Here is a 27,185-nt window from a genome sequence, read left to right as displayed (position 1 = left end):
AAGGATAAAATGATTGTTTTTAAAAGAAAATGATAAGAATAAATGCGACAATGAATAAATGTATATGTTAAATACACGTGAGCGCGCGGTCATGTGATCGCATAATGGTTGTTGGACGCCAACTACAGATGGCGTCTACCAAAGTGCCCTTGAGCAATCCTCTGCCGCTCCTGGCCGCTTCGGTGACTGCGTGTGCTTGGATGAAACCCCAGATGATCGCGAGCTCCAAGAGTAACTTGATAGTTCCCATCATGCCTTGCTTCTCCAAACATGTTTTATCATCATTTTGAGAGCAGTAGGGAAACATGTTCAACTCCCCCCTCCCACCTCACCCTCCTCACCCTCTTTCTCCTCTCTTTCTTGGCATTTGGATCATGTAGGGATGCAACTCTCTCTCTCTCTCTTTCTCTCTCTCTCTGGCAAAGATTGAGAGAAAGACTTGAGTCTCTAAAGAAAAACAAAAGAAGAATTCCTTCTTTCTGATGTAACCAGTTTCTCACACGTCTGCCTCCTTTGCTCCTTCATTTTTCTTCTTCTCTTCAACCTCCTCTTTTTCACCCCGACTTCATCATCACCTTCTCTCCTTTTCCTTCTTGCCTTCTTTTTCATCACTTCATCCTCCCCTCCTTTTTACCTCAATTCTCTACTTTCCTCATCCTCTCATTTTACAACCCGTTTACCGCTTCTTTTCCTCCACTGCGATGGCTCTTCTTTATAATTCCTCCTCTCCTCCACCTGCCGATCCTCCCCTCCACGTGTGATGCTCTTTACTTCCTTCCCTCTCTTCTCTCCGGCGCCACCGCTGCCTTGTTGAGCAACATTTCATTGAGAAAATACAACATGTTTGTTCAACTAGTCGCTTCCCTGCGTCCGGGCGTCCACGCCGCAGGTCACATGACGGCTCATCTTGTACAAATTAGAAGTCACGCACACGGAAAGAATGCACAACTCACACACTCTCCTAGTTTAGCTTTCTACAAAGTCCACTAGCTCCATTTGTAACCACACACTCACTAAATATACACACCTAATCACCCACATACCCATCTGTCTACACACGGACACACACTGATGGCTGTTTTGGTAACTGGAACTCCTGCGAATTCCTGGTCAAACCAATTGAGTTCAACTCCGTTTAACACGCACACCAGATAACACTATGACCTTCTGGACAACCCCTCTCGCACATGTGTGTGTGTTGCCTTGTGTGACATCATATACATTGTTAGACACAGACACATGCTCTAACACACTGGGACTTGGCGTCTCGCGACTCGTTGAGTGTTATCTCCCCTGTCGGTGTCCGGTGTCGCACAACTGCCTTGATGAAGCGACACCTGTCTTCCTGACGCACACACACACGGCTCTTTTCCTCGCTCAAAGCTATCCCCACAATGTATGTGTGACCATTTAAGTGTGACGAATCGCATCGTTTCAGTGTGTGTGCGTGTGTGTGTGTTCCAGTTGTCATTCTGGACTTTCCTGCCAAACTCGGTGTGTGCTTTGATTTATTTGTGATTTATGTGTCTTTGTCTGGTGCCTTGGCTGTTGGCTGCACGTGTGCGTTTGTCTCCACATGCATGTGTGTGTGTTGTGGACAGTGTCAGCTGGTCTAAGCCCCCCGTCTCCACCCTTAAATCCACCCCAAATCCATCTCCGTCCTCTTGTATGACTACAACTGCCCCCTTTTACCCCGTCAGCTGCCCTGACCCTGCTGTCAGTCTCACACACACACACACCCACCCTCACACACACACACACACACACCTCCATCGGTTGGGAGATGATTCATGGACTAAAACAAGAAACAAATCATACTTTAGATGATGAGTTTTCCACTAAACAGCTGGTTGCCATAAATATAGGTCATACACTAAACTACAAATCCCATAATGCACCTTGGCAGCATGTTACCATTGTCTCCATCACCTTTCCCAATAAATCGGTTGCTTGCTCTGATTTTTATTCATCATTAAATACTAAACTCTCTCAAATAAGCAGCATCATCGCCATCTTGTGTTAAGGAGAGTCAATCGAGAGAAACTCTCAAAAATAGTGAAAAAAAGCAACTTTAAATGTAAGTATGTGTTCTTTTTCCACCTTAGTTGCTGAGTTTTAGGTTTGGTTTCCAACAGAATTCAAATTTAGTAGTTAACATCTGCAGGACTCCTGACATGTTTCAGCAGTAAACGTGATTTATAACTTTTTTTCTTTAGGAAAATGACAACACATCAAACTTTCACCTTCACTTTGATGCTGAACATTGTTTTTTTTTATAAAATCCCGCAGGAATGAATCGTGTTTCTCTTTATGTCTGCTTGTGACAAATTTCTACAGAGAAGCAGAACAGGATGTTTAATGGCTGGTGGCTAGAGGATCATGGTTCGACCCCTCAGGACACACACGCACACACACAACATTTACTCAACAAAGCTCGTGAGCCATGGAGACCAGCATGCCTGCTCTTTTACATCATCATACACAATCTGGAGTCCATTTGTTACATCTGGGACTGTGTGTGTCCATGTGTGTATCCATGTGTGCGCACATGTGTGTGTCTCTCTCACACACTGCAATGTATTCAACTGTACCTGAACTCTTGACTCGTTTCTGCCTGCAACGCTTGTAAACGCTGGTACTTAAAACAAACTGCAGCGGCAAGAATAGAAGTTTCTCGAGTTCCACTGAGAAGAAGTTGGGTTGTTGGTTCTGAGAAAAAAAGGCCTGGAACATCAATGATGAACTGGGTTCGTGACTTGCGTCCAATATTCGATCGTAGCCAAACGGAGCTGAGTGTGTTTATTGGAAACATCTGTTCATCTGAGAAATGAGAAGAATCATAATCTATTTTCCTCACAACTGTCTGCAAAAGTACAAAATAAAGATGTAAAACGCAGGAGACTTCTGTTCCATCCTCTCATCTCTCGGATGCCACCGTGTCACATGATGAGAGCGACGTTTTTACGAGACTGTTCCCTCAGAAGAGTCATTAAAGCTTTAACTTGATGTCGCACAGTTTGTTTTTCTGTTGTGTAACACAAGTTCAACACAAGTTGAAGATCACCGGTTACTGTACATGCATCTTCAAACCATTCTGTTGTGAGATAATAACTCCTGCATTGATCATTGTGATGATGAATCTGTTAGAATGTGAGTTGATTTCACCTCAATCTCTGTAGCACTGTTGTCCATTGATAATGTGTCTTGTAATGATTGTTCAACTCTGATGATGTTTGTGGAAAGAAATCATAACAGAAAACAATCATTTTTGTACCATCCATATTAAAACATCTATTTCATATATATATTAATGTTCTATATTTCGTGAACAATTAACTTTAAAAAGAGAAAAAACCTAATTAAGAACTCTGGCTGAATGCAAAGCAAACACATATTTAATTATTATGATTTAAATATAAAACATTAAATAAGAAAAAGTAAACGGATAACAATAATAATCATGATAAAATATATAATGAAACACACCTTTTTTCATTCACAGACATGAAAAGAAACATGATAAACCAACAAAGAATTGGAGAAGTTAAGGAGACACGAATTTGTTGGCATGAGAAAGCAGCAATTATCAATCAGCTAAAACACCAATTAGCTCTTTCTTTGCTTCTAAGCAAGTGTGTGTGTGTGTGTGTCTGTGTTTGTGTGGTAGAGAGGTCACACAAACAATAGCAATTAGAAAAACCAAGTATATATAACAATAATAATAACAACCTCACTGGAGGGTCAAAGTTCAGAGATTAGTCAAGCAATCGGCTACCACTCTGGTGAGAATCCATCACCTCAGGTTGTAAAGATTTAATGCTGAATGTTTGTGAACACACACACATGCACACACACCCCCACACACACACACACACACACACACACACACACACACACACACAATGTAAGCGAGAGTACAGCCGGTGTGTCAGAGAGACGATATGACAGCTGACGGCTTTGTAGGATCTCCAACTGGAAGAAGAAGGGAGGGGGACTTAATCAAGAGGGGGCTGAAGGGGGCGCCGGTGGTATTTTGGGGGACGTACACTCTCTGTGTGTGTAAAGGAGGGGGTACATGGAGGGAGCTTTCACTGTGGGATTAAAAATAATGGAAATGGGGTGGGTGGGGGATGCGGGGCAGCTGTGGAACCAGCTCCTTTGTGCTGGAGGTGTATGTGTGTGTGAGACAGAAGGGGTTAAGGGGTCTCTGGGGGGCTACCTTTGTGCCACAATTTTGGGGGGGGGTTGCCGCTATACAGATGAAAAAAAGCAATTTCACAACTGTCCCACTCTCTGAGGCTCTTTTGTCTGCGGGACTCACCTTCTCCTCTTAAAGGGGAAGCAGTCAAGACAAAGCAGAGGAGCAACCTGCCCCTTTAAGAACACAACACACACGTCCATGCACGAGATAAAGGAGGGTGTTCTCAGACATTAGTGGATTTAGACCTTTTAGCTCTGACCTCTTTGTGCATTTAAGATGTTGCCATGACAACCCACGCCGAGTGTCATTCTCCTGAAGAGCCAATCAGGAGGCAGCGGAGTGTGTGTTTGTGTGTGTGTGTGTGTGAGAGATTGAGGGTGTGTTTGATCCGCGCCAAGTGTCTCTTTAGCTGATCAAAATGTAATTAAACAATTTGAGACGTGATTATTCCCTTTTGTGGCGACGACGCCGTGTGTGATTACGACCACCCGCCGCGGTTCGAGTAGAACGCGAGAGAACGAGAGAAGCCAATGTTTGGATTTGACCTTGGTGATGCAGTTTTCTCGTATAGTTTTCAATCGCAAAAGCATCTCAACAAGGGAGGGATCACTGCGGGGATGGATTTTAAACGATGAAGCTTGTGTCAATGGACTTTTTAAAGGACGAATCAAGGCAAGCTAATATGTTAGCTTACGGGCTAGCTATTGTTACTGAGCCAATAGCAAAACTTGTTTCTGTTAAAATTCTGTTGATTATAGTTGTTAAAAAAATAACAAATGTATTCTGCTTCTACATTTATTCGCCGTGGCTCTCGCTAAAAAAATGCCTCCATAATCCAGTGAATCCATTCAACACGCCAGTTACCTGCAGACTACAGTCAAACTTCAAAGTTTATTTTAGCCATGTCAGTGAATGCTTCTGCAGTAACACAACCTGAATAGGCTGTTGTACTTTCAACTACTACGGATGTATCTGCTCGTCACACATCCTTGCTTCAAAGCGTCCAGACTATATAGTACTTATGCTACAAAACAATTGTAGCTACATTAGCATTGTTCCATTAAAAAAATTATTAGAATAAGTACCTGTTTCTTTACAGCTTACTGAGTCAGGAGCCTTGTAACTCTACTGAAATCTCAAATAATAATACTTTAAAGTGAGACAATGGATGCTCAAAACCTTTGCCTTTACACTTAATTGCAGAAAAATGTATTCCAATCTATTCTATGAAATATTTCAATATTAAAACGCATGATACACCTTCTCATGGAAGTCTTAATTCTTTTAAAGAGGTCTTTTGAAACCATGTCACTTCTCTGATGCTTTCATCAGACGTGTCACAGGAGAGGACGACTCGGCTTATAAGACCCATGAGCCTACGCTGTTGGGAATCAAACCATCCACCTCCTATTCTATGACATTGCTGCTAAAAATATACTTCTCTGATTCAGAGCTTTTTTCTTTTTGAAGACGGCCACGATGGGTAGAGTCACGTGACTTCAGGAGTATTTGAACACTCCTGCCTTTGTTAGAGCTCCACGGTCGGGGACTCGAAACTCGTTTTTTAATTCAGCGCGTCCTGCTGATTTCAGCAAAACCCTCAAGGTCGGAAGAGGCGCCGCGAGCAGGAAGTGGACGAGAGGGAGAAGAAAGACATCTTTTCTGTCTCGCTCGCTTTCCTACACCTGCTCGCGAAGCAGAGGAGGGGAAGGGGACGGGAGAGCTGTCACTTTGATTCACATCACCACGGCAACCGGGGTGCACGGACCCACAATCCTCAGCTTTGTCTGACGGATAAAAGTGTGTGTGATGGTCCACAAAGTTGAAGCAGTGAGGTCATATCGCTGGGCAACTGAAGAAAAACGAGCAAGTATGCTGTTGAGATGGAGGAACCGAACTAGCTGAAGGTGCAGTTTGTGTGTGTGTGTCTGTGTGTGTTGTCAGGCGTCTTGATAAAGATGTCACATGACACATGTCTCCTCACAATGAGCAGGTTTCTTGTCAGACCTGGCTGATACACACACACACATACACACACCCCTGTCTCGACAGTTGACAGATTTTTTTCAAAGGGGTCGAGTGGAGGTCGGAATAGAACCCTACTTTACAAATGCTGGAGGGTGACATTTCTGCATGGACCCCCCGCTGCCACAATCTGGAGCTTTTTTTTAATTAAAATGCCTCATTTCCTTCAAGTTTACTTTAAAACTGATCTGGATTAAGTTGAGGCGCTTCTTCATGGGTCTGCAATGGTTGCTGGTTTAAATCTCATGACATACTGGGATGGTATCTTGGAGTTTTTTCCAATGTCAGAAGTCATTGACGCCTGTTACTATGACGACCTGTGGACTGTGAGTGCTCACTGGTGACAAACATTCTCGTCTGCAATCTGACACACATTTAAAAGAATGTATGAAAGTATCTTTATTTAGAGATAAATAACGGATTCAACTTTTGAGTACAAAAATATCAGTTTTCCAAATACACGTGTGTAATCCACACATCAAACCTTTACAAAATATCAACATGAATAACAGTTATCATTAAAAGCAACATTAATGCTTTTTTTTCAAGTATGTTTTGTTAATGAATACTTAAAAAGTATGTTTTCCTATTTGAGCTTTACTAAGATATTGGATAGTTGCAGCCTCATTAAACTTTAGTTCTATATAATTATATTCGTGCCAATTGGAGGCACTTTGTGCGTCAGTGAAATGAACTCTTTCACTCATGTCAAGTCTTTCAGATGTAGAAACTTGTCCTCTGGCAGATGGGGCCTCCTCTTCAGACTCCCCCTGCTCTGGAGTGACCCCGGTCAGAGACTATTGTCATGCTGACCCCCTCCTCCTACCATCTATTGTGGCTGACAGTTGGACACCATACAAACCTCTGCACATTCTAACTCCTCCTCTCTCCTTTCTCTTCTTTATTTCACTCTCTCTTTCACTCCCTCCTTGCTCCTCCCCCTCCTTTTCTTATCAGTGCTGACTAGACTTTTTCTCTCACACAGCTGGACCCGTCGCGGTCTCAAGCTTGAGTCCGAAGTAACCTGGAAGTCAGGTGTTTTTTTTAGTTGTTTTTTTTATTCAAATCTATTCAATTTTCATTATTTCCATGTATATTTTGGACAGATTGACATTCGATTATCCTCCTTGTTTTAGATTTAGATGAGTCATGATTTAGATGCACTTTAGCCATTAGCTACTTCACGGGTCCCCACCCCTGCATCACAAACTTAATTTAATGCATTACAATCACCAGACCTGTATACAAACACTAGTTTTATTTATTTTTTAGTACTATTTTCCCACTAGTTTTTTTGTAAACCAGCATCTTGATGCGTAAACAGTCACAGACTAATGATACGTCAGAGAAAATACCATCTTTAAAAAAAACAAATCACATTAAAAACAGTAAAAATCAATATAATATGAATTATATATAATATACAAATGACCTACTGGACCGATACTGGATTGGGGGTGGGGGAACAATGAGCTACTTGGCTAACCGCGCTATTGTTCTGTTTCCACTACAAAGAATCTCAACTAGAAAGGGATCTTGGATCTCGACTTTTTCAATGATCGCTCGATGATCTTTATTCACGCATCAGACGTCGCATCAGTGGAAGCTAGCAGTCGCTAACCTGAACTCACTGTATGTCCAGAGAACCGACTCCAATGGAATCAAACCTTCACCCACTGATTCAAAATGAATTTGTACAAACACGTTGGCAACAATTCAAGCGATGTGGAAATGAAATCAAGTTTGCCAAGAGCAAACGTTTGATTTATTTAACAGCAGATTTAAGTCTGCTCACCGATTTTTGGTTCTCTTATCTCTCTCCCCCTCTCATCCATCATGGTGTCACGGGCCCCCGGGCGGAGAGTGATGAATGAGAGTACACATGTGTCCGGGCTTTAGCAACATTCACACACCTTATCTGTTTGATTTATTTTCATTCGCTCTTATTAAAGCGACTCACCGATTGTTTTCTGTCTGCGGGGGGGAGAGGGTTTCGTTTAAGGTTTACGCTGGAGCTCTTGAACTCAAACTCTCAGATCATCAGAGTGAAAAAGCCAAAAGCGGCATTTTTTCGTTTGCGTGGAAAGCAAATGTCGGCTGGCGGCCATGTCAGTCGGCAAACATCCCCCAAACAAACATCAACAACAACAACAACAACAGAGCGACTGTCGCACAGCACCAGACGGTTTTCTTTGTTTGTCTGATTAACGCAAGTGTGTGTGTGTGTGTGTGTGTGTGTGTTCCACCTGCACAACTAAACAAAATGGAGGTAAAACTGCAGTGTCATTGTGTCAATTCCATAAAGGTTGAAGGTTGGAGGAGGAAGATATTTTATAGTAAAAAAAATATATGGTAAAAGAAAAAACAAGGAATTTAAAAAAGCATTAAAGAAATGAATGGAAAGAGAATTTTAAGTATGAAAAGAAAAGCATTTCCAGTTGTTTTGAACCTGATTATTTTTAGCTGGTGGTGCAAACACACACACACACTCTAGGACCGCACACACACCAGAGCTTGTTAACTGTGATTGTATCCAGTGTGTGTGAAATGGGGCGACAGATGAGGCTGTGAAAGAGTTGATGACGGCCGTATATCTGCTTGTGACTGCAGTGGCAACACTAGACCGAGCTGCCGAAAGAGTAAACATCCCTTAAAAAACAACATATAAAGAATCTCAACGAGGAGTCGCTCGATATGGTTCACCGTGACCGACCGACCCCGGTGTCATGTGACCTGTGATTTTGGAGCGTAGTTTATTAGAAATGTTAAGAATGAAGTCCACTGATCATCTGTGAAACATCTGTCTGAGGCTGTGGCAGATGTGGACCTTTTTTATTGATTCTCCACGCCTGTCTTTTGGGCAGCAGGGGGCGTCGCACAAAGACGAGGCGGGCCAGGAGGGTCAGGGTCAGGTGGGCGAGCCACACGACATCGAACACGTCTCGTCATATTCAGGCTGTGAAATCAATTCATCTGCCAAATGCTCGCGGCCAGTGGACGGTTATTCTCTATCTTGAGTCTTCAGAGAGTCCGAGCCCGGAGTCAAGAACACTTGAAGAATTAGCATCTCAATGTTTGCTTTGAACTCTTGCACCAGATTTAATATAATAGGATTTTCTATCGTGATAAATTTGACGTCAGTCTTCACAGTATCGACCCCAGCAAATTTCGCCGTGGCTGCGACGTTTCGAGATGAAGTGGCAGAGTCAGTCCGCTTGAATAACCAAAAACAACCGGCTAGAGTTCAGGGTTCAAATCCCGACGGTACCCCGTGGTACACAGGAACACACTCAAGCCGGGGCACTTAGCGACCTTCTGCTCCGACCCTCTCTTTCCAGCCGGCGACTCGACACACTTCGGCACCTTTTTTGATCGCCACGATGGAGACATGAATCCGATATATAGCGAAAAAAGAAACGGACACAACTCATGTCTGTCTTGTGTGTGTGCGTGTGTGTGTGTGTGTGTGTGTGCAGTGTGACCTCTTCAACTTGCAGCTGTGCTACTCTAAATAATGTCGGTGGAAGATGAGCTGTGGTGGCGATGGAGGCGACAAAGCTGCTGGAGTGTTTGGACCAGTGGCACCGACTGGTACCGTGGCTACGTCCCCAACCCTCGTGACATCATGCGCTCAACACTGGAGTGCTCAGTGACACAACTGTGAGGGTAGTTAACCACAGAAATAAGTCATTAAAGCCGTCATCATGCGTGTGTGTGTGTAACATATAGTATTGCACTTTTCAATCTCTGGGCGCCGGAATAAGAGGCTTAGAAAGTCAGTAATGGTGATAACGTGTGTGTGTGTGTGCAGGTGTGTGTGTGTGTGTCAGGATGATAGATGAAGTAGTTGTGTGCCACAGATGTGCGCTAGTTTCTGGTTTGTGTGCACAGACAGGATAATAATAAATGCTCAAAACTGCAATCATGGCAGGATTATGGGGCAAAGCTCTAAAATGGTGGCTGGCGGTAAACGAAAACACTCCCAGGAACGAGAGGTTGAAGGTCACGACATTCTGTAGTGTAGGACCACTTAAATATATGAAAAAACTAAATAAATAAATCCCAAAATGATCGATGAATAAAACGTGTAGCAGTGAAAAGAGAAACTTTTACCGGCAGCTTATTGTTTATGACCTTGTGTCAGAGCTGGGGTCAATACAGTATATACCAGCAGGGTCGAGGCACGGGAGGAGGATGGGATGATGGGGGGGCGGCGGCGACCGGTCGATTCTAATTATAAAACAGGTGTCATCAATGAATATTTGATGCGACGCCTCTTTAATCGTTCTCCGCTTTAAGTGACGAGTCCACAGCAGCGACATCAAGCGCTTCCCCAACTGACTGACCTGAGGGTCACCTCAGGTCAGTCAGTGAGCCATGTGCAGCCATGTGAGGGGGGGGGGGTGCGTTCAAGCATCATTTAAACTTTTGTCAATTTTTAATATGTTATGGAGATATTGATTTCATATTTTTTAACATTATTAAAGCTGTTTTTCTTTTGTTGAATATCTTTTAAGTATATACATTTTTCTTATATTAAAATACAGTATTATTTTTTATTGCGTTTAAAATTAAACATGTTTTTGTAATTTCTCAAGCTAAAGGGTATTTTATCCCGCCATAGACAATTTTAATAATTTTTATCTTTTCTCTAACTTACTTATTATTATATTTAAAGCCTCATTTTATTTTTTGTCATACTAGTGAACATTTCTATTTTAATCTCATTTTAACATTTTTTTAAATTAGAATTGTTCCATTTTATGTATATTGATAACTTCCTTTCTTCAATAACTGTAAATGCAAGCTTTTAAAAGCAGCTTTCCTCTGACTGAGGACAACGTTGTGTGTTGTTGCCGTGGCATGTGTTCTACCGGCTCCTCCGATTTCCCTTCTTCAATATATTCCCGCTGGAAATCTCCTCTCTGTTAAGACCCGCGTAGCTCACACTTCACACCTCTTAGGAAGCGAGTGGTTCATGTTCCAGCGAATCTGCCACTGACTTCTGTTCGACTCCACGTCGACTCCGCCACGGCAGGATTCGGTAATACACAAAGTAACACACAGACACACACTCTGGAGCCTCAGACTGTATTAGTGTAATAAAATGACAGAAGCATTGAAGTGTGTGTGTGTGTGAGTGTGTGTGTGTGTGAGCCCTTCTCGTCCCCTCTATGCTGCTTCTAACTAATTGGTTGTCGGCTTAAGTGCTGCTGCTGCACTATTCTGCAGATAGATGCGAGGGGAGGTGAGGGGTGTGTGTGTGTGTGTGTGTGTGTTTGGAAAAAAAAAAAGAGTGATGGTTGAAGGACACTTTTATAGAAAAGGGTGTAGTGGCGGACGGTGAATGGCAGGTGCAGCCGAGGGTGGATTCAAGTGTAAGGACAGGTGTTATCCACCCTTTTGTTCCAAATGGTGTCAGAGTCGGGATTGGTCAAATCAGGCCATCGGTGTCTCTGAGGAGACTCTCTCTTTCAGGAGACATGAGCCACTGAGATGTATTTGGGTCTCTTAAGAAGGCCAGGTCAGAAAAGATGACACTGTTATCCCCAATTTCTGGACGTATGTCAAACAGATGTGCGATGGAATGATTGTGAGTAAATAGGGCAGTTTTTCCTTAATTTGTATCGAATGAAAGTGACCCCTGCAAAGGTTCAAGCTGAGGAAGTGGGGGTGGGGAAAGGGGGGAAGGATGGGGGGACTAATGTCTTCCGAGGAGCGACAGAAGACGAATGAGAGGCTTTGGCCAACACACAGCAGTAAGTCTCTGGTTCTGTTCATTAGGCAAACACACACACACACACGCACACACACACACACACACACACAGGGGTCCCTGCAGCAGGTGGGCCTTTAAATTTGTCACCCAGGAAGAACCGTGTCTCATTTACATACAGATGCCTCCTTTCCCCCACAAAGTAAGGATACACATACGTACACACAGACACACATTTGCAGTTACACACTTGTATAGTTACACACACAGGTCCTTCAGTCCGTAGCTCAACAACTCGTCTTGTGACTTCCTTTAAATGAGGGTCTGTGTGTGTCTCTATATGTGTATATGTCTGTGTGTGTGTGTGTGTGTGTGCACCAATATTGCTTCCTGGCTAATAACTTTTCTTTCACATGAGGTTGCCACCATTTTTATTCACATGCATAAATATTCCTGTGTTTCTGCATCATATCTTCGATTTTTGTGTGTGTTTTTGGTGCATTTTTGTGTGTCTCCTACACACCGCATCTGTTGTTTCTGGCACAGATTTGGGCGTCTCGTGTGTGTGCGTCAAACAACGGCAGCTTGTTTTGCCGACCCCTCCACCCCCCCACGCCGCCACTAGAGTGACACACAAATAACAACACAAAGACCGAATCCCCCTTTAGTGTCTCAGGAACGGAAGATGTTACCGTGGCAACGGATGCAAGAACCGGTGATGTCTAGAATCGATTCCAATGAGCCTGTACGTGTTCAGTCTGAAGGCACAATACACTAATAATATATAATTTTGATGGTAGAGACTTGAGGTAGAGACCTTGACTTCAAAATTAAGTTCTTCTCTTGATGGCGTCTTGGGATTCCTCGATCATGTGAGGACGGAGAATCCCAGATGGAAACCGCAGAAACGTTCGACCCACTGACCGTCTTTGATACTTCTTTTTATCCGGTAATCCCATTTACAAATCAAAACTCCACCGTCTTCACAGAAATACCAGCTGACTGTTGACGTTTCCAACTTGGAAACTCTTCCCAGGTTCTTGGCTACATTTTTTTCGGAAATACCCAGAGCGCGTAGCCAAGTCCCGCGCCTTGATTGGCCAGGAGAATGACTTCATAGAGTCCTCGGGCGCCATGACAACACATCATGGGGACTTACTGTAAGAGGAGGTGGAAACACTCAATTGAGGAATGAAGACTTGTAAGCGGGACTGTGAGGGAACGTCTCACAGGAAGTTTGGACGTAATATAAAACTCATTCACAGTTTTCAAGGCACAGCAGCTGTCGGTGAAGGCGAACATCTGGAACCTCTGGATCTGTAACGCTTTACTTAAATAGCTGCTGGAGAGCTACTCTGCGTTTGGAATATGATTGGTGTGGACACGGCAAAGTTGGAGATGTCAAAACACTTACGTAATCACTCGACCTATATACAGGTTATTATGACATCAAGAGACGAGAAGAAGCAGTTGTGCTCTTCAGCGTAGGTCACTAATATGAAGGTATATTCCATCTCACCTCTGCCCAGAATATAAGCAACACACTAATTTTTTTAGGATCATTCGTCTCTTACCAGGATAGAAGTCTTTGGATTTGGACAGTTTGATGGTGGCGCCGGTCTCCTTCTGCAGCTGGACGATGGTCTGACCTCCTTTCCCGATGATGGATCCGGCCGCATAGCTGGGAATCAAAACCTTCAGGAAGTACTCGCCTTCCTCTGCAGCAGGGGGAACAGAGAGCAGGAAGTTAGACGGGGACCCACTTTGAAGTACTTTTGCAAAACACAACCGCACAGTGACCGTTTGTGCCTCATGCCCACCATTTTGTTTCGTTTTCATCACTCATGTTGGTTGAAGAAATGAAAATTGGCTTTTCTAGAATCGTTACATTAGGAACGAGCTGTTTATTCTTGACAGCCGAAGATTAAGTGAATCTAATGAGATTCAGAAATATCTTGACAACCGTGCGAGACAGTCTCCAACAAGCTTTTCAGGAAATTTCGTCGTAAAACTATGTGATAACTAAAGGGTGGTCATAATGTTATAGCCCATATTTGATCCTCTTGACACAACCATAAAGTTAAACTCTGACTGACAACCCTTTTCTTTTCAAAATGCCAACAAATTCATCCGAAAACGCGATGATGGACGCCTGTGACAACAAATCAACTCTAAAACTCGATGAAGCTCCGCTCGCGTTATCTCCGCTCCATTCTCCACGCGTCCATTTGCTGCGAAGCCTCTAAATGCTCTCCAGATTGCCCTGATCTAATTTCACGGTCAGACCCGAGGAATCTGGTCCTCGTCAGGGCCGGAGAAGAGCGGAGGAATCTGCCGCTCGGATCGTCCTACGACGGATTCAAACGATGCAATTTACATGTGAATGACGTTCAGACTAAGACACAAGATGTTGTTTTAGTGGAAACGCCAAAGAAAGAAACTGGTCTAGATAGTCTGCAGAATTCATTCAGACCTTCATCGTCTCCTGGAACATGGTAACAAGGGTCCAACAACTAAGGTACTGATGCGTTACGGATGCGCTAACATTAAGGTTGAAGAAGTTGTCTTTGTAGGGCCCCAGTAGGTGGCGCTCCATCAAGCACAAGCTTCATTTTTTGGTATTGATATCAATCTGCAATTGCATTTCAAAGATGATTAATTGAAAATAATTTGATTTATAGTGAAGAACATTTTAAAAAGGTATGAAATAATATAAATTCTGTAATAAAATGAGATAAAAACAGATGGACTTGTGTAAATACGCGAGATGCGAAATGCGTCTCACACTTGTAAATGTATCGCATAATTTACTCAACACTTTTGTGAGCCGAACTCTATCTCCGCAGACTAAACGTCTCTCCACCTCATATTTAATAATCCAGGACAGGAAACCCCCACGAGGCAGATTAAAATAGGAATTGATGTTACGGACCAGCACGAGGCCCGCAACCTCCTAACACTGGATCCTGGACTGCAACCAATTAACCAACGGAACCCATTTGACGGACAGTTAAAAAATCTTAATTGGAGTTCAAGAGAAACCAGCTGAGGCGCTGTTCGTGTGAAAGATACAACTGAATTGATGGAGATCATTAAGTGCCTTTTCATGGGTATGGACCAGCTTTACAACTTCAAAAGGACCAAACGCTTCTGAGAAGAAAGAACAGGAGAAAGAACAGTTTCCAACCAAACGTCTCCCAATATTAATGTTTGCTCCTGATTATTTTTTCACTGTCTGCAGGGATTTTATGAAATCTTTCATGTGTGTCTGTTCGATGGATGTGAACAACTCCGAAAAAACAGGCCAGCCATTGTTGCCATGGCGACAACATCAACACGCTACAACTTTTCTCTTCTCTGCTTCTACTTTAAAAGTCTTCTGACCCGAATACCTGTGGATCTGAGCGTTACACTTCCAGACAGACAGTTTCGACTTCTGACGGAGAACCAGTGTGAAAAGTACATGTCACCTGTCGACTCGCTTCAGCTGCACCTGTGCCACGACGGTGAAAGTAGTTGACAGTGATCGTATGAGACGGATAAAATTGAATTCTTCGTTCCAATTGTCTTGTCAAAATAGTAGAAGTGTGTGAGAATATTGATTTCTTTGTCTTTCTCTGTCCAATACTAATAAAGTATTGTTAATAGCAGGTTAGATTAGATAGAACAGTATTGCTTTCAAATTAACAATATGAAAGTATTTTAAGGAGCTTCAGTTGAAAAATACAAATTGTAAAAATATCTGTTGTAGTAGCTTCTGTATTGTTGTGTAATTCAAGTGGTTGTTGTACAAGTTGCCATAGTTGCAGAGGAAATACTTTGTAGTAATACGAGTAGTTTTGGTACTTTTAAATAATTATCGATTGTACTCGTCTGTTTGATGAGAACTGACAAATACAACACCAGAAAACCATGTTTCTATCAGTAGTTGGAGAATTTGTCTGAATCTTCACTCAAGTATTTGTGTTGATATTCAAGATAATTATTATGGCAGTATTGCTGTTAAAGTATTGCAATAGTAAAATATGTTTTGGGTGTTTTAGCCTTTTTTGTAGTAATGTCTTAATAGTATCCTCAGCCGTAGTAATTGTTATTTTGAGTTTCAACTATGGAGTCATGATGCTTTTTGTTTTGTTAGTGTACTTGTCATAACTTTTCATTATAATAACTTTTACTCCAATTACTACTACTGTAGGTATTCAGGGTATGTTATTAAAAGATTTAGGGTTTTTATAAGTCTTTGTTGTTTTAATGGTTTTTAAAGCAGTAATACTTTGTTCATTTGTATTCTGGGTTTGGGGGATTCAATTCCATCTATTACGGTAAACTGTGGTTGTGGTTTTCTGGTTTGTAGTTCAAGTAGGTGTTAGGCTTGGCATAGTTGTAGACATATCTTGTGTACTTTTATGAGTGAGTGTGTTAAGTCTATTATTTCAATTGTATGCCAGCAATTGTGGAAGTCAAGGCATCATCCTCTGAGTTGATGGTTTAGCAGAAGTATGTTGGTGTTCGCAGCAGTGTAAATGAGACAATATTAACGAAAGTAAAACTAAATACCACAGGTGGTAGCAGTAGAGACGAGCTGTGCGGCATCAGCCTTCATACGAGTGCAGAATCATCAAAGTTTACTGTCGCACATGTTTTGAAAGTATCAAACCGTTCCTGCCAAATCTCATCCCCCGAGTTAACACATTGACCTGCAGCTGATTATTCAAGAAGCAAAAGTTTTCGTGTTCGGAGAAAAACACCTGACTTGACTGAAGTTGGTCCAGACTGAGACAAACTCACGATCATTGAGAACATAGAACCGGTCCAGGCCCACCCAAAATTCACGGAACTCTGAATCTACTCCAATCTTTTGATTGATGCTAGATCTGGTTCTGATTATACGGATGTTTGTTAGATGTTCTACGTGATTATTATCTGGAAGAAAAGCTTCTCTAGTGGCTTCGTCTTTTCGTTTTAGATGTTAACTCCTTCATTTTTCCTGCTTTATGTAACTCCGATATGACCACAAGTTCACTCTGAGGACTCGTTCTCTTTATTGCCTATAAATGTGTTTTCTTCTCTCTCTTTCTAGAGGAATATTGTATTAATCGCCAGCAAATGTATTTATTTAAGGCCTTTTTAATCTTATTAAAACACACAAATACTTTTTTGTTGTGTTTTTAACATGTTTTTATCACTATTTTCCATCACTTTAAGAAATATATTTATCTGAATTGAACTCATTTTTCTCTCCCTCTTAATCGTTTTGTACATTTTTTTAAAATCATAACCTTTTCATGGCACGTTTTCATTGTATCATATTTGTTAAATGTTATTATTGTTAACTTTTACTGTCTTTTCTTATCTTATTCCCATGGAAAATCCCAGTTAAAGATGACAAAATGATTTTTAAATAATATATTTTACAACTGAGTTTATTAATGGAATGTAAAGAAAAAAAGGAAATTAAAAAAGAGCTGGGTTCAAATGTGAACAATGACATAAAATGTATCTATTCAGAAGTTCAAAATAAAAGTATATCTTCACCTTCTCATATTTAGGAGTTAGCATCAACAGCAAGCAGCTTAACTTCGTGTTGTTTTCATTTGACCCGTGAGATAAAAAAAAGTTGTATCCAAATTTTAAGGTGTATTTTTGACATTCTTTAGTTGCACAATACAGTGAAAAATTGGAGGCAGTTTGAAAACATGCTCAAGGGCCTCAAATGGCTCACTTGCTGGATTTTGAACCTTCAGTCTTTTTATTGTTTGTCTCTTATCGCCAATTCCACCTTTCAGTGGTGGATGTTTGTCAGCTTCACCAGTGACTTCAGTCGCGCCTCAGCCCTCCTCATCTTCACACATGTTGCCTCATCTCTGGCCGTCCTCTCCCTCATGCTTTGTTCTTCCCCCTCTCTCTCCTCTTCCTCCTTCTATCCTCTCCCTTTTCTACCGCAGTGACCCAGTTTCCCTGCGAAGCCTTTGGACTGACCTGCTTTAGATGAAGGCTACGGCTAATTATAACCAGCCTCAATTAATAAGGTGGGGCACGGTAAAAACAGACACACCCCTACTACACAAAAAGAGTCCCCGATGTTGCTCTCACCTTGACAACATGATTTGTCACAGACTTAAGAAGCTGCGACGACATTTTTTATAACATTGCTCTTTTCCATCTCAGCCCTTACACATCACTCTGAGTCATCCTCAAGAAACTCTCCATCCTCTTATCATTTTCTTTCTTCTAACCTTTTTTTTAATCATTCTAAGACAGACTATCCTACTTCTGACACCATTTGCGTGGAGATTATATGTGCAAATTGGCCCTGCACAAACACACCGTAAATCAGGTTTATTGTGTCTTTAGATCAGGGGTGTCAAACTGGTCCGGAACAAGGGCCGAGACGGTGCAGGTTTTTGTTCAAACCATTCAACCACACATGAGTTAACCAATCAGGCGTCGGCTTAAACAAGCAACACCTGACTGACAATTAATGGATGACTGTCTTCAGACGCCTGATTGGTTCAACCATATGTGCTTGACTGGTTGGATCCAAAACCTGCACCGTCTCTGCCCTTTTCTGGACCAGTTTGACACCCCTGCTTTAGATGTTAGCAACCTTGCTGGTGTGGTATAGTATATAAGCTGTGTTACAATTATTTTGTTGTGCATGTTACATGAAGGTGTTACGTTTCACTGTGTGTTGATAATGTGCGTTTTTTTTGTGATAGGTATTTTTCAGTCAGCCATGTTACATGATGCTGCTGTTGCGTTACCATGTGTGTCATAAAACATGTGCTTTTTGTGTGTCTGGTTACGTTACATGTCAGTTTGCATCATGTGAAGATGTAACAACATCAAGTTGTCATGTTGTCTTCTGCAATGTTGTGACCTGGTACATGGTGTGTAGCCTACAGTTACCAGGTGTTACTTTGTTTGAGCTTTTCCTTGCTTTGTTTTTAAAAGTCATTCGATTTCACTAGATGTAATTTGGCGATAAACTTGTGTAACAAAACATCACGCTCATTAGGGATACTTATAAAAGTTGGTAAAACTGTTGTCATCCTGACTAAAGTGACTAATGGTGTTGTAAAAAGGATGTAATGAGTTAATCTTCACCTGCACGCTCACAGTCATCAGTGGAGAATTGGACCTAAAGTTGCTGTGGGTGTTATTTTTTCCAAGTTCCTGCACACGAGGGGCTCGAACGCAGAAGTGTATCGCAGTCATCTCCTGCATATGCTCCGGCGCTCTTACATAACAGAGCAACTCTGGAAACAAGTGAGTCTGATAACTGCCGTGACTCACTCAGTGAGCTCACTTCTGTCAAATTCATCCCACACTTCCACGCAGCTGAAGGATCTTCGCTTCGGATTCAACCCTTCTTTTTGGTTTCGCCTTGTTAGCGTGTTGATGTCTTTAGAGGCACTTTGAAGGGTCAACGAGCGGTAAAAACTCTTGACCGGAATATTCCACTGCCCCCCCTTTTGCCGATGCTCGGCAACACCAGAAGTTTGTGCTGATCATGTGACCCCAAAAAAAAAAAGAAGAGGGAAGGAAGACATTTATCTTCCTGTCACAGGCTAATTATGGGTAATTACACGCCACTCTCTCTCCGGCGTGTCGTCCCACGTCCCGGAGGTGCAGGTGAGCCCGACGCTGACAGACAACAAGATTAATCGGGAACCGAAATCTCCCGCCCGACGATGACGGGCGTGTCGGCGTCGTGCTCCGACACCGGCTCGAGTCAACTCTGCGCTCCGGGGTGAGGAAAGTTCTGTGGCTGAATGTGAGCGAGCAGACGGGATCATGGGAATTGAACCGCTAATAAACAGTTTCTAAATTTAGCCCGTAACGGTTTAGACGGTTTTTGAGATTCGTCGTTTCGGTCTGATCAGTATCCAGAGCCAACACTTGTGATTTTTCACAACAATGTTTATTTTGTTATTTAAAAAAAACAACTTGTGAATTTTTCAATATAACTTAAAAATCCTATTTTATTTATTAGTGTTCCTAAGCATACATTGGAGGTTTCAAAGTAATCTTAATTTAAATAAAATGTGTATAAAAACAAATACATTAATATATACATGTTTTATTGGCATTATGCTTTGTAAAAAAAAATCTATTATGGTTTGTCTTTCTATTCACAATCATATAAAGGTATTTTTTCCATCCTGCTTCTTAGTGTGTAACACCAAATTGTTTCATTGTGTTACTTTGCAAAATATCACTGTTGGGAAAGACCTGTACGATGTGTTATGTTACTACAGTGCAGTCATATATTATAGTTGTGTTACACTATTTTTTTTTTACAGTACCCTCTGTTCATTGTTAGCTTTTAGCTGTTAGCTTTACGGGTTCCTTTATTTTTTACACAACATAAGTTCCCATTTTATTCTGTATTAAGTGACACATGGTTGTGTAGACTCTGCTGCTCTACACACACATTCAGTGTGTGTTCATGTGTGTAACTGAGTACACGTTGCTCTCCAATCACGACCAACACCCTGGCAACGCAACACACGCACTACACATAGAATCACAGCAGGAAGTTGATACATTTCCTTCCAATCCTCAGCACGTCCAACAAAAGGCCGTGCACAGAATCACACAACTCTTTGTGTGAGTTAGTTCTAACTTTGTGTTCTTCTTGAAGTCTCAGCGGAACCGACAGAAGGGGGGCAGAGGGGCGGTTCTCTGGGAAACCTCTTTTGGATTCGAGGTCGCCCAAGATAAATAATAAATCATATTCCACCACAACAAATCTGGACAAGTAAACACTCCAATCTGTTGCTAAGGACCCCGCGGACCCGCCGGGCCCAGAATAGGCTCTACACGGTGCAGGATTGGAGGCTCAAATCCCGGGATCTGGTGTCCGCGGGCCTGTTCGGAGCGGAGGATCATCATATATCTCTGGTGATCCATGACAGCATAACCGTCACCCTTCCATTGTATGTGTATGACTGGGAGAAATTGTGTGATTGTGTCATACATGTACCATCACTTCAAACACACTTACCGCCAAAATAAGCAAAGGGCTACAAAAAAGGTTTTGCGGTCATTTTTGTGTGTTTACTTTGAATTTTTTCACACTCGAGTCACTGGTTTGGCAAAAACTGTGTGTTCCTGAATGTTATTGCTGAAGAGAACAAATTTAATTTGTGTGACAATGTGTTTCTGAAAATGTTATACTGTTGTGTCATGGACAAGTAGTTGGGGTTGATTGTTATTATTTTAGATTTGTTTTGTTCTTTTTGCGAACGCAACTTTTAAAAATTGTGTGTTTTGTTCCTCTGTGCTGTTTGCATTTGGTGTTACATTGTGTGTCCCTGTGTTGTTGTAAGCTACACTGTGTGTTGATTTCATTGTGCCAATATTGCTATGTTGTGTTACATTGCCTGCATGAACAAGGCTCTGAAGTCGCTCATTAAAACTTCACGTCGTTGGTTCCAAACCTTCATGAAAGACATCTGATCATGTGCAAAATCTGTCCAGCATTATGTCAACCACAAGCAGAATTCTATATTAGCGGTCCGGTCCGAGCTCCTGGATCTTTCCTCCACTGCGTTTCCTCAATAAATGCACATCAACTCAAAAGTATCAAATTCTGATGAGATATGTCAAGTGGACCGGAGCTGACCACATTTGTACAAGTTCAGATTGAAGAAAGTAAACAAGGCAGGGGAGAGATTTCCTGCCTCCTCTCATCTTTGTCTCGTCTTTCAGATGATGACAGCTGCTCTGAGCCGCACTGCTGGAGAGCTTTACATGTTTGTGTGTGAGTGGTACCTCCGTACAAAAGACTGGAGGGGGTGTGTAAGACAATGCCCCCCGTTTCCCCAACCCCCTTTAATGCTGCCTGCTTAGAGGAGATGAATATTTTCCAACTCCCAGGAGCTCAGGACCTCTAACCGACCCCCCCTCCCTCTTGGGATCTAGGGGGACCAGTGTGTCCCCACTACACAGGACAAAACTTAGCTGAATGACCACATGGTTGGCGTCTCACTTATGTGGTTTCGGAAAAAAGGAAACAAATGCTGGCGCTATTAACGTGACCCCAAAATCGGGGTCTTACCTATATTTAGCTGATCGACTGGTGTCCTGATCTACCGACTAAATATAGAGCAATATTTGACATAGTTTTCTGGCACAATGTGGCTATTATTAGGATTTCCAACTACCAACCCAAGTTGGAAAAGGGAAGTCCCATAGAAATGGAAAAAATTACAAATGTTTTGTGTTTCACTTGGTTTCCAGAGTCTTCGTGTTTAATGTCGTAACTCTACTCTATATCAAGTAAAACCGTTACGTAACATGTCATTGTGTAGTTGTTACGTTGTATCCCATAGGTCCTTTAATGTAGTGCCTGTATTGCAATACTATTTTCATACTTTGGTAAATTCACAATAGAATTTAAACATTAGTTTAAGTCTTGTTACATTGTTGGTTGTAACTGATTGTGCTGTTATGTTGTGTGTCGTTACGTTGCATCTCGTTACATTGTGACTCATTGCATTGTGTCTTGGTACTTTGGTTCCGTTACGTGGTGTCACGCTCAGAACGTGGTGTCTTTACGTTGTGTCTCGTTACAGTATTACTCGTTACGTTACGCTGTGACTCATTTTTTGTTCCAACTGTCTTGTATCTGGTCTGTAAATCCTTTTCTTTCTCGTAGTTTTATAAAAAAAAAACTTTCTATTCAGTGATCCGGTTGAGATATGTTGGGCTGCTCTCACGCTGCTTGATTGATTCGACTGAATTCTTGGGTCACGGTTGCTAAGTCCTGATGATGATTTTCAGCGATTCTTGACTAGCAAAAGAGTTTTTTGCTTCATAATCATTCTGCGTGGGATCGTTTGATGATGTTTTGTATCCCGGCGATGATAAAGAGATCACCCCTTTTTTCTCAAGATTTCAAGAAATGTATTGTCAGCATTTTCCTTCATGGCCACTCCTGCATGGGAGCGACACGCTGACTAGTCTGACAAAGTGCAGCAGGCGAGCCGCTTTCTCCTTTTCAGGCTGAGTTTGTGTGAAAACTAGTTCTTATTGTTCGCAGCTAGTTCCAGACGAGGGGGCTTCTTCCAGTAGTTCTCACTGCATCGGCCCTTTCATCGTCTCCTCATCCATATTCATCGCCCGATTTCGCTCTCTCTCCGCCAATTAGCGTCCTGCTAGCAGCAACCAGCGTCGCCCTCCACCAATCACACGCCTTTCTTTGTGCGAATGTTCCCTCCTTTCGGTTCCTACACCCCACCCTGTACATACGCTTCTTTTTTTTTTTTTACTTTGGCGCAGTGGCTGACAAAAAAACGGGAAAAGCGGGTGGAGGAGGGGGAAGGTCGGGGAAACGGCTTGAAGCGCCCCCCCCGACAATGGCGGCCGGGAGAATCGATCGGAAACGATCGCCGGGCGAACCTCGTCAATCGAGATTGATGGAGACGGCGGTTGGATGTGGGATGGAGGACGAAACGAAGGAGAGACGTAGAGCGAAGGGAGGAGGAGGAGGGGAGCCGTCGTGATGGTCTGAAGTGGAACATGATTAGTATGGACGAGGAGGAGAGGAAGATGGAGAACGAGGTTGGGAGGAGAGAGCGCGGCCAACAAAATGTCAACAACAATTTCGGGAACGCGATGTTCTCGGTGAGAAACGGGGAAGATAACTCAAGGCACATTACAAGAGCGTAACTAGTAAAGATTTATCACAAGCATTGTCTAAGTATGAGTGTTGAGCTCACATACCAAATGAATCAATGGTGTCGTTTCGATGGATTATTTGAATTGTGTTGTTCACTGTCATTCTTCCCGTCCCATAACTCGTAGCTTTAGAAATGTTAGCATTAGCACATCCTTTCAAGATGTCTGACAAAACAGTCTCACTCGATGTTCGGTTCTGTTGTCCGATCTCTGGACCTAGAGGCTCATCTGTATATTATTGTCTTGGTAAAAACCATGCTAAAGTGCTAAGATGCTGGTGCGATGCTAATTTAGCTGTGTTTGCTATATGAGCCTTTTGTGGAATGTGTGGCGTTAAGTAAAACTCCACGTTTCAAATACTAGCTTTACCACATTGAAAACATGATTTTTTTGAAGGCATGCTTAACTATCTTTTTTTATGTATCAAGAAAAACGACCTAACGTACCAGAATATATAATGTAAAAGTTTCTGTGCTAACATAGTCTGCATGCTAAGAAGCTATGCTAACGGTATCTCAGGGCTAAAGTAGCTATGCCTCAGCTAGTAAACAACGTGATTCAACTGATTTTAATATCTATTTCCCATCAGTGTAGCTTGGTAAAAGCATTATTTTTCTGCATTTTTTTTTAGTTACTCCAACTTTATATTTGGGTAAAAGTAATAGTAATCGTTTCCGTACACTCCTTTATTTTTTCCCTGCATTAAAAACAAAGAAATCCAACTGCCTGCTTCTGAATTTGGTCCTGACATGGACATTCAAAAGACTGAAGAGATACAAACGCGGCTGTGTTTGTATCTCTTGGCAGATCTTGATCTTTTTGCAGAAAGTTTCATTCCAAGTCGACTGCACAACACTAGTCGTAGCATGAGCCAGATGACGCAGACATACAAAAGTTCATAGGGATATTAAATCTTAAAGATAATTAAAATTCCTTCACTGGCTGAGATCCAGCCATCGACTTCTCCTGGTCTGATCCTCAACCCTCTGACTCATCTGCTTTAGTTCGGTCATTGTACAGGAAGATCGAGCGGCCCATGTCTTCCTCCTTAAATTCAACCTCTCTAAATGAAAGCACTGCGACATGTTGCTCCGCTCATGATGTCATTTGGCAACGAAGTCCCTCTCATCCTACATCCAAAAAAGCAGCCTGCCAAGACGTCCATTTACTAAATGAAGGTATTTTATCAAGCTAGACAGGAAAGGAGACCAAGTCGAAAAAATTAAGAAGTTGACCGTCGTGTCCGGCAAACTTTTTTATCTGACTGTTCAAACTGTGGTCACGGATGTTGACAGGACTGGGGGGGGGTGTATTCAGATCGAGCAGCATTTAATGAACCCATAATCCTTTGTTAATCCAAGGTCAAGGTCATGGTCAAGGGGCCTTAAAACAGCCTGCCTATACAGAGTCCAGAAAACATCTTTTCAAGATGTCTGACAAAACAGTCGACTCGATATTCGGTTCTGTTGTCCGATCTCTGGACCTAGAGGCTCATCTGTATATTATTGTTTTGGTTTCTAAACCATGCTAAAGTGCTAAGATGCTGGTGCGATGCTAATTTAGCTGTGTTTGCTATATGAGCCTTTTGGGGAATGTGTGGCGTAAAGTAAAACTCCACATTTCAAATACTAGCTGTACCACATTCAAAACATGATATTTTTTTTATATATATTACAATATTTCTAGCTTTTTTTATGAATCAAGAAAAATCTTAATAATGACCTAACACATCAGAAAAGTTTCAGTGCTAACATAGTCTACCTGCTAAGAAAGCTATGCTAACGGTATCTCAAGGCTAAAGTAGCTATGACTTTGCAGATTTCTTCACTTTGTCTTTGGTTCTTAAAACTACCTGAAACAAGCAGTAAATCACGTATTATTTTGTCCTCATAGATGCGACAAACAAAGCGAGCGTTAACAGAATAGCAACACGACATTTATAAACCAGACGAGCAGCAGCAAAAGCAAAACAACAGTTCAACCATCAGCTGTTTCAAAATAATAAAATAATCCCAAATGCATTGATGACATGGCAGCATGAGGTCAAAGGTCATTTGTGCACAGCTCTGTCGGCATGATAATATTTTGGTTCAAAAGAAAGCGTGACAAATGGATGTTATGAGTGTGATAAAGTGTGTGAGCATGCAGTTACTTGGTGATGGCGTCATGACGCTGAACGTGTTAATTTCATTTCTCTTTACGCTCAGAGCGGTGGAATTAAATGTGGCCCGAGGTTGAGATTTTGTTTTAAAAAAAAAAAAGGTGTGACAAGGCTGCGTTGAAGGATCATTAGTTAGACAGATATAGAAAGAGAAAGTTAAAAATCAAACTCTTACCATGAGTCTCAGATTCTTGCTCTGGGAAAACAATGCCTTCAGTTTCATAAAGGGGCTGCAGGAAGGCCACTACAGAGAGAGGAAGCACAGGGGGGGGCGGTGGCGGGTCAACTCCTCATTCACAGAAACAACCATGAAACTCTACCACTTTATAAGTCCAGCCGGGCGCAGCTGTGAGCCGCATTCACTTGACAGAGAAATCACAGTCGAGCTAAACTCGGTTCTGTTCCTGCAGTCGACCAGATCAATCTAGTAAAAAAGAGGCTCAACGGTTTGAGACGGTGCGTTCATGTGCTGTTGGAACAGGTCATGAGGCCGGCACTATAAACTCCAACGCCAGAAAGGGATGTTGAGTGTCATTTCCTTAAACAATAGTCAGTGGTTTCACGCTAAAATACTTTAGTGATTTTCCAGAATAAGCTAAATAACGATGGCAAACACTTTCAAGATGCCTCCAAAGACAGACCTGCTCCACACAGAATTGGGACTAACACGATGTAGATTTGAACTATGAAGCTAAACTCAGATTCACATTCTGAATTTCTTTTTTCCTGTGTCACCTCCTAACCCGGAAGACAGGATCACAACCTTTCCAAGAGCACATGAACGCACCACCAAGAGGCTGCCATGCACCACAGGTGTGGTCTTAACCTCGATAGGAATCTCTCACTTGAGTTTTGATTGACATGACGGTTGTAAACTTCAAATGAATGCAGCACACTTCTGTAGCCCCAAGGCTGAAGAGAAAAAATAAAAAAACACTTCAAACTGCATCAAACGTGCTTCTGAGACCACCAAACGTCACATGACTTTGAAACGGTCAATTGAATAAAACCTTTTTAACAAATATTTGTTAAGCGAATTCAGAAAAAGGTAGATATAGTAACGCACGCATTAGCATTGAAACATTTATGAGATTATTTCAGTGTTCCTGACAAATCGATGTTACATTATCAACATCCTAGATACATATTAGAGGTGAATATTAACAGAAACTATGTGAACCTATAAGTTAAAAAACTAGCATGTATTCAGGGTGGATGTCAAGTCCTGATATTTCCACGTTAGATGTTTTTTATTTTGAATTAACACCTGTTTCTCTTTCGCTGTAAAAAATGTTACCCTGGCGATAAAATGATTTGACATTCGTGAAGTCATTGAATAGCTGTAAACAAAGAAGCTAAGCTAATAGCAACAAGTATTGACTGGAACGTAAGTA

At 42.0% G+C, this 27,185-nt stretch overlaps 1 protein-coding gene across 2 annotated transcripts in view; it reads right to left on the bottom strand.

Annotated features, from left to right (window-relative positions):
- Window positions 1-27,185, bottom strand: part of nova2 (NOVA alternative splicing regulator 2) — a 52,286-nt gene that overhangs the window by 22,439 nt on the left and 2,662 nt on the right. The window contains exons 2-3 of one of the 2 annotated variants that reach the window (XM_087796241.1): window positions 25,967-26,035; window positions 13,517-13,660 (exon numbers count right to left, since the gene is read on the bottom strand). In XM_087796241.1, the coding sequence (XP_087652367.1) occupies window positions 13,517-13,660; window positions 25,967-26,035 (213 nt within the window). The remainder of the gene's footprint in view (window positions 1-13,516; window positions 13,661-25,966; window positions 26,036-27,185) is intronic. The other variant, XM_087796242.1, reaches the window with a different exon arrangement.

Source organism: Callionymus lyra, chromosome 7, assembly GCF_982586985.1.
Source record: "Callionymus lyra chromosome 7, fCalLyr1.hap1.1, whole genome shotgun sequence".
In the NCBI taxonomy this organism is placed as follows: domain Eukaryota; kingdom Metazoa; phylum Chordata; class Actinopteri; order Syngnathiformes; family Callionymidae; genus Callionymus; species Callionymus lyra.
This window is presented reverse-complemented; position numbering and strand designations above follow the sequence as displayed.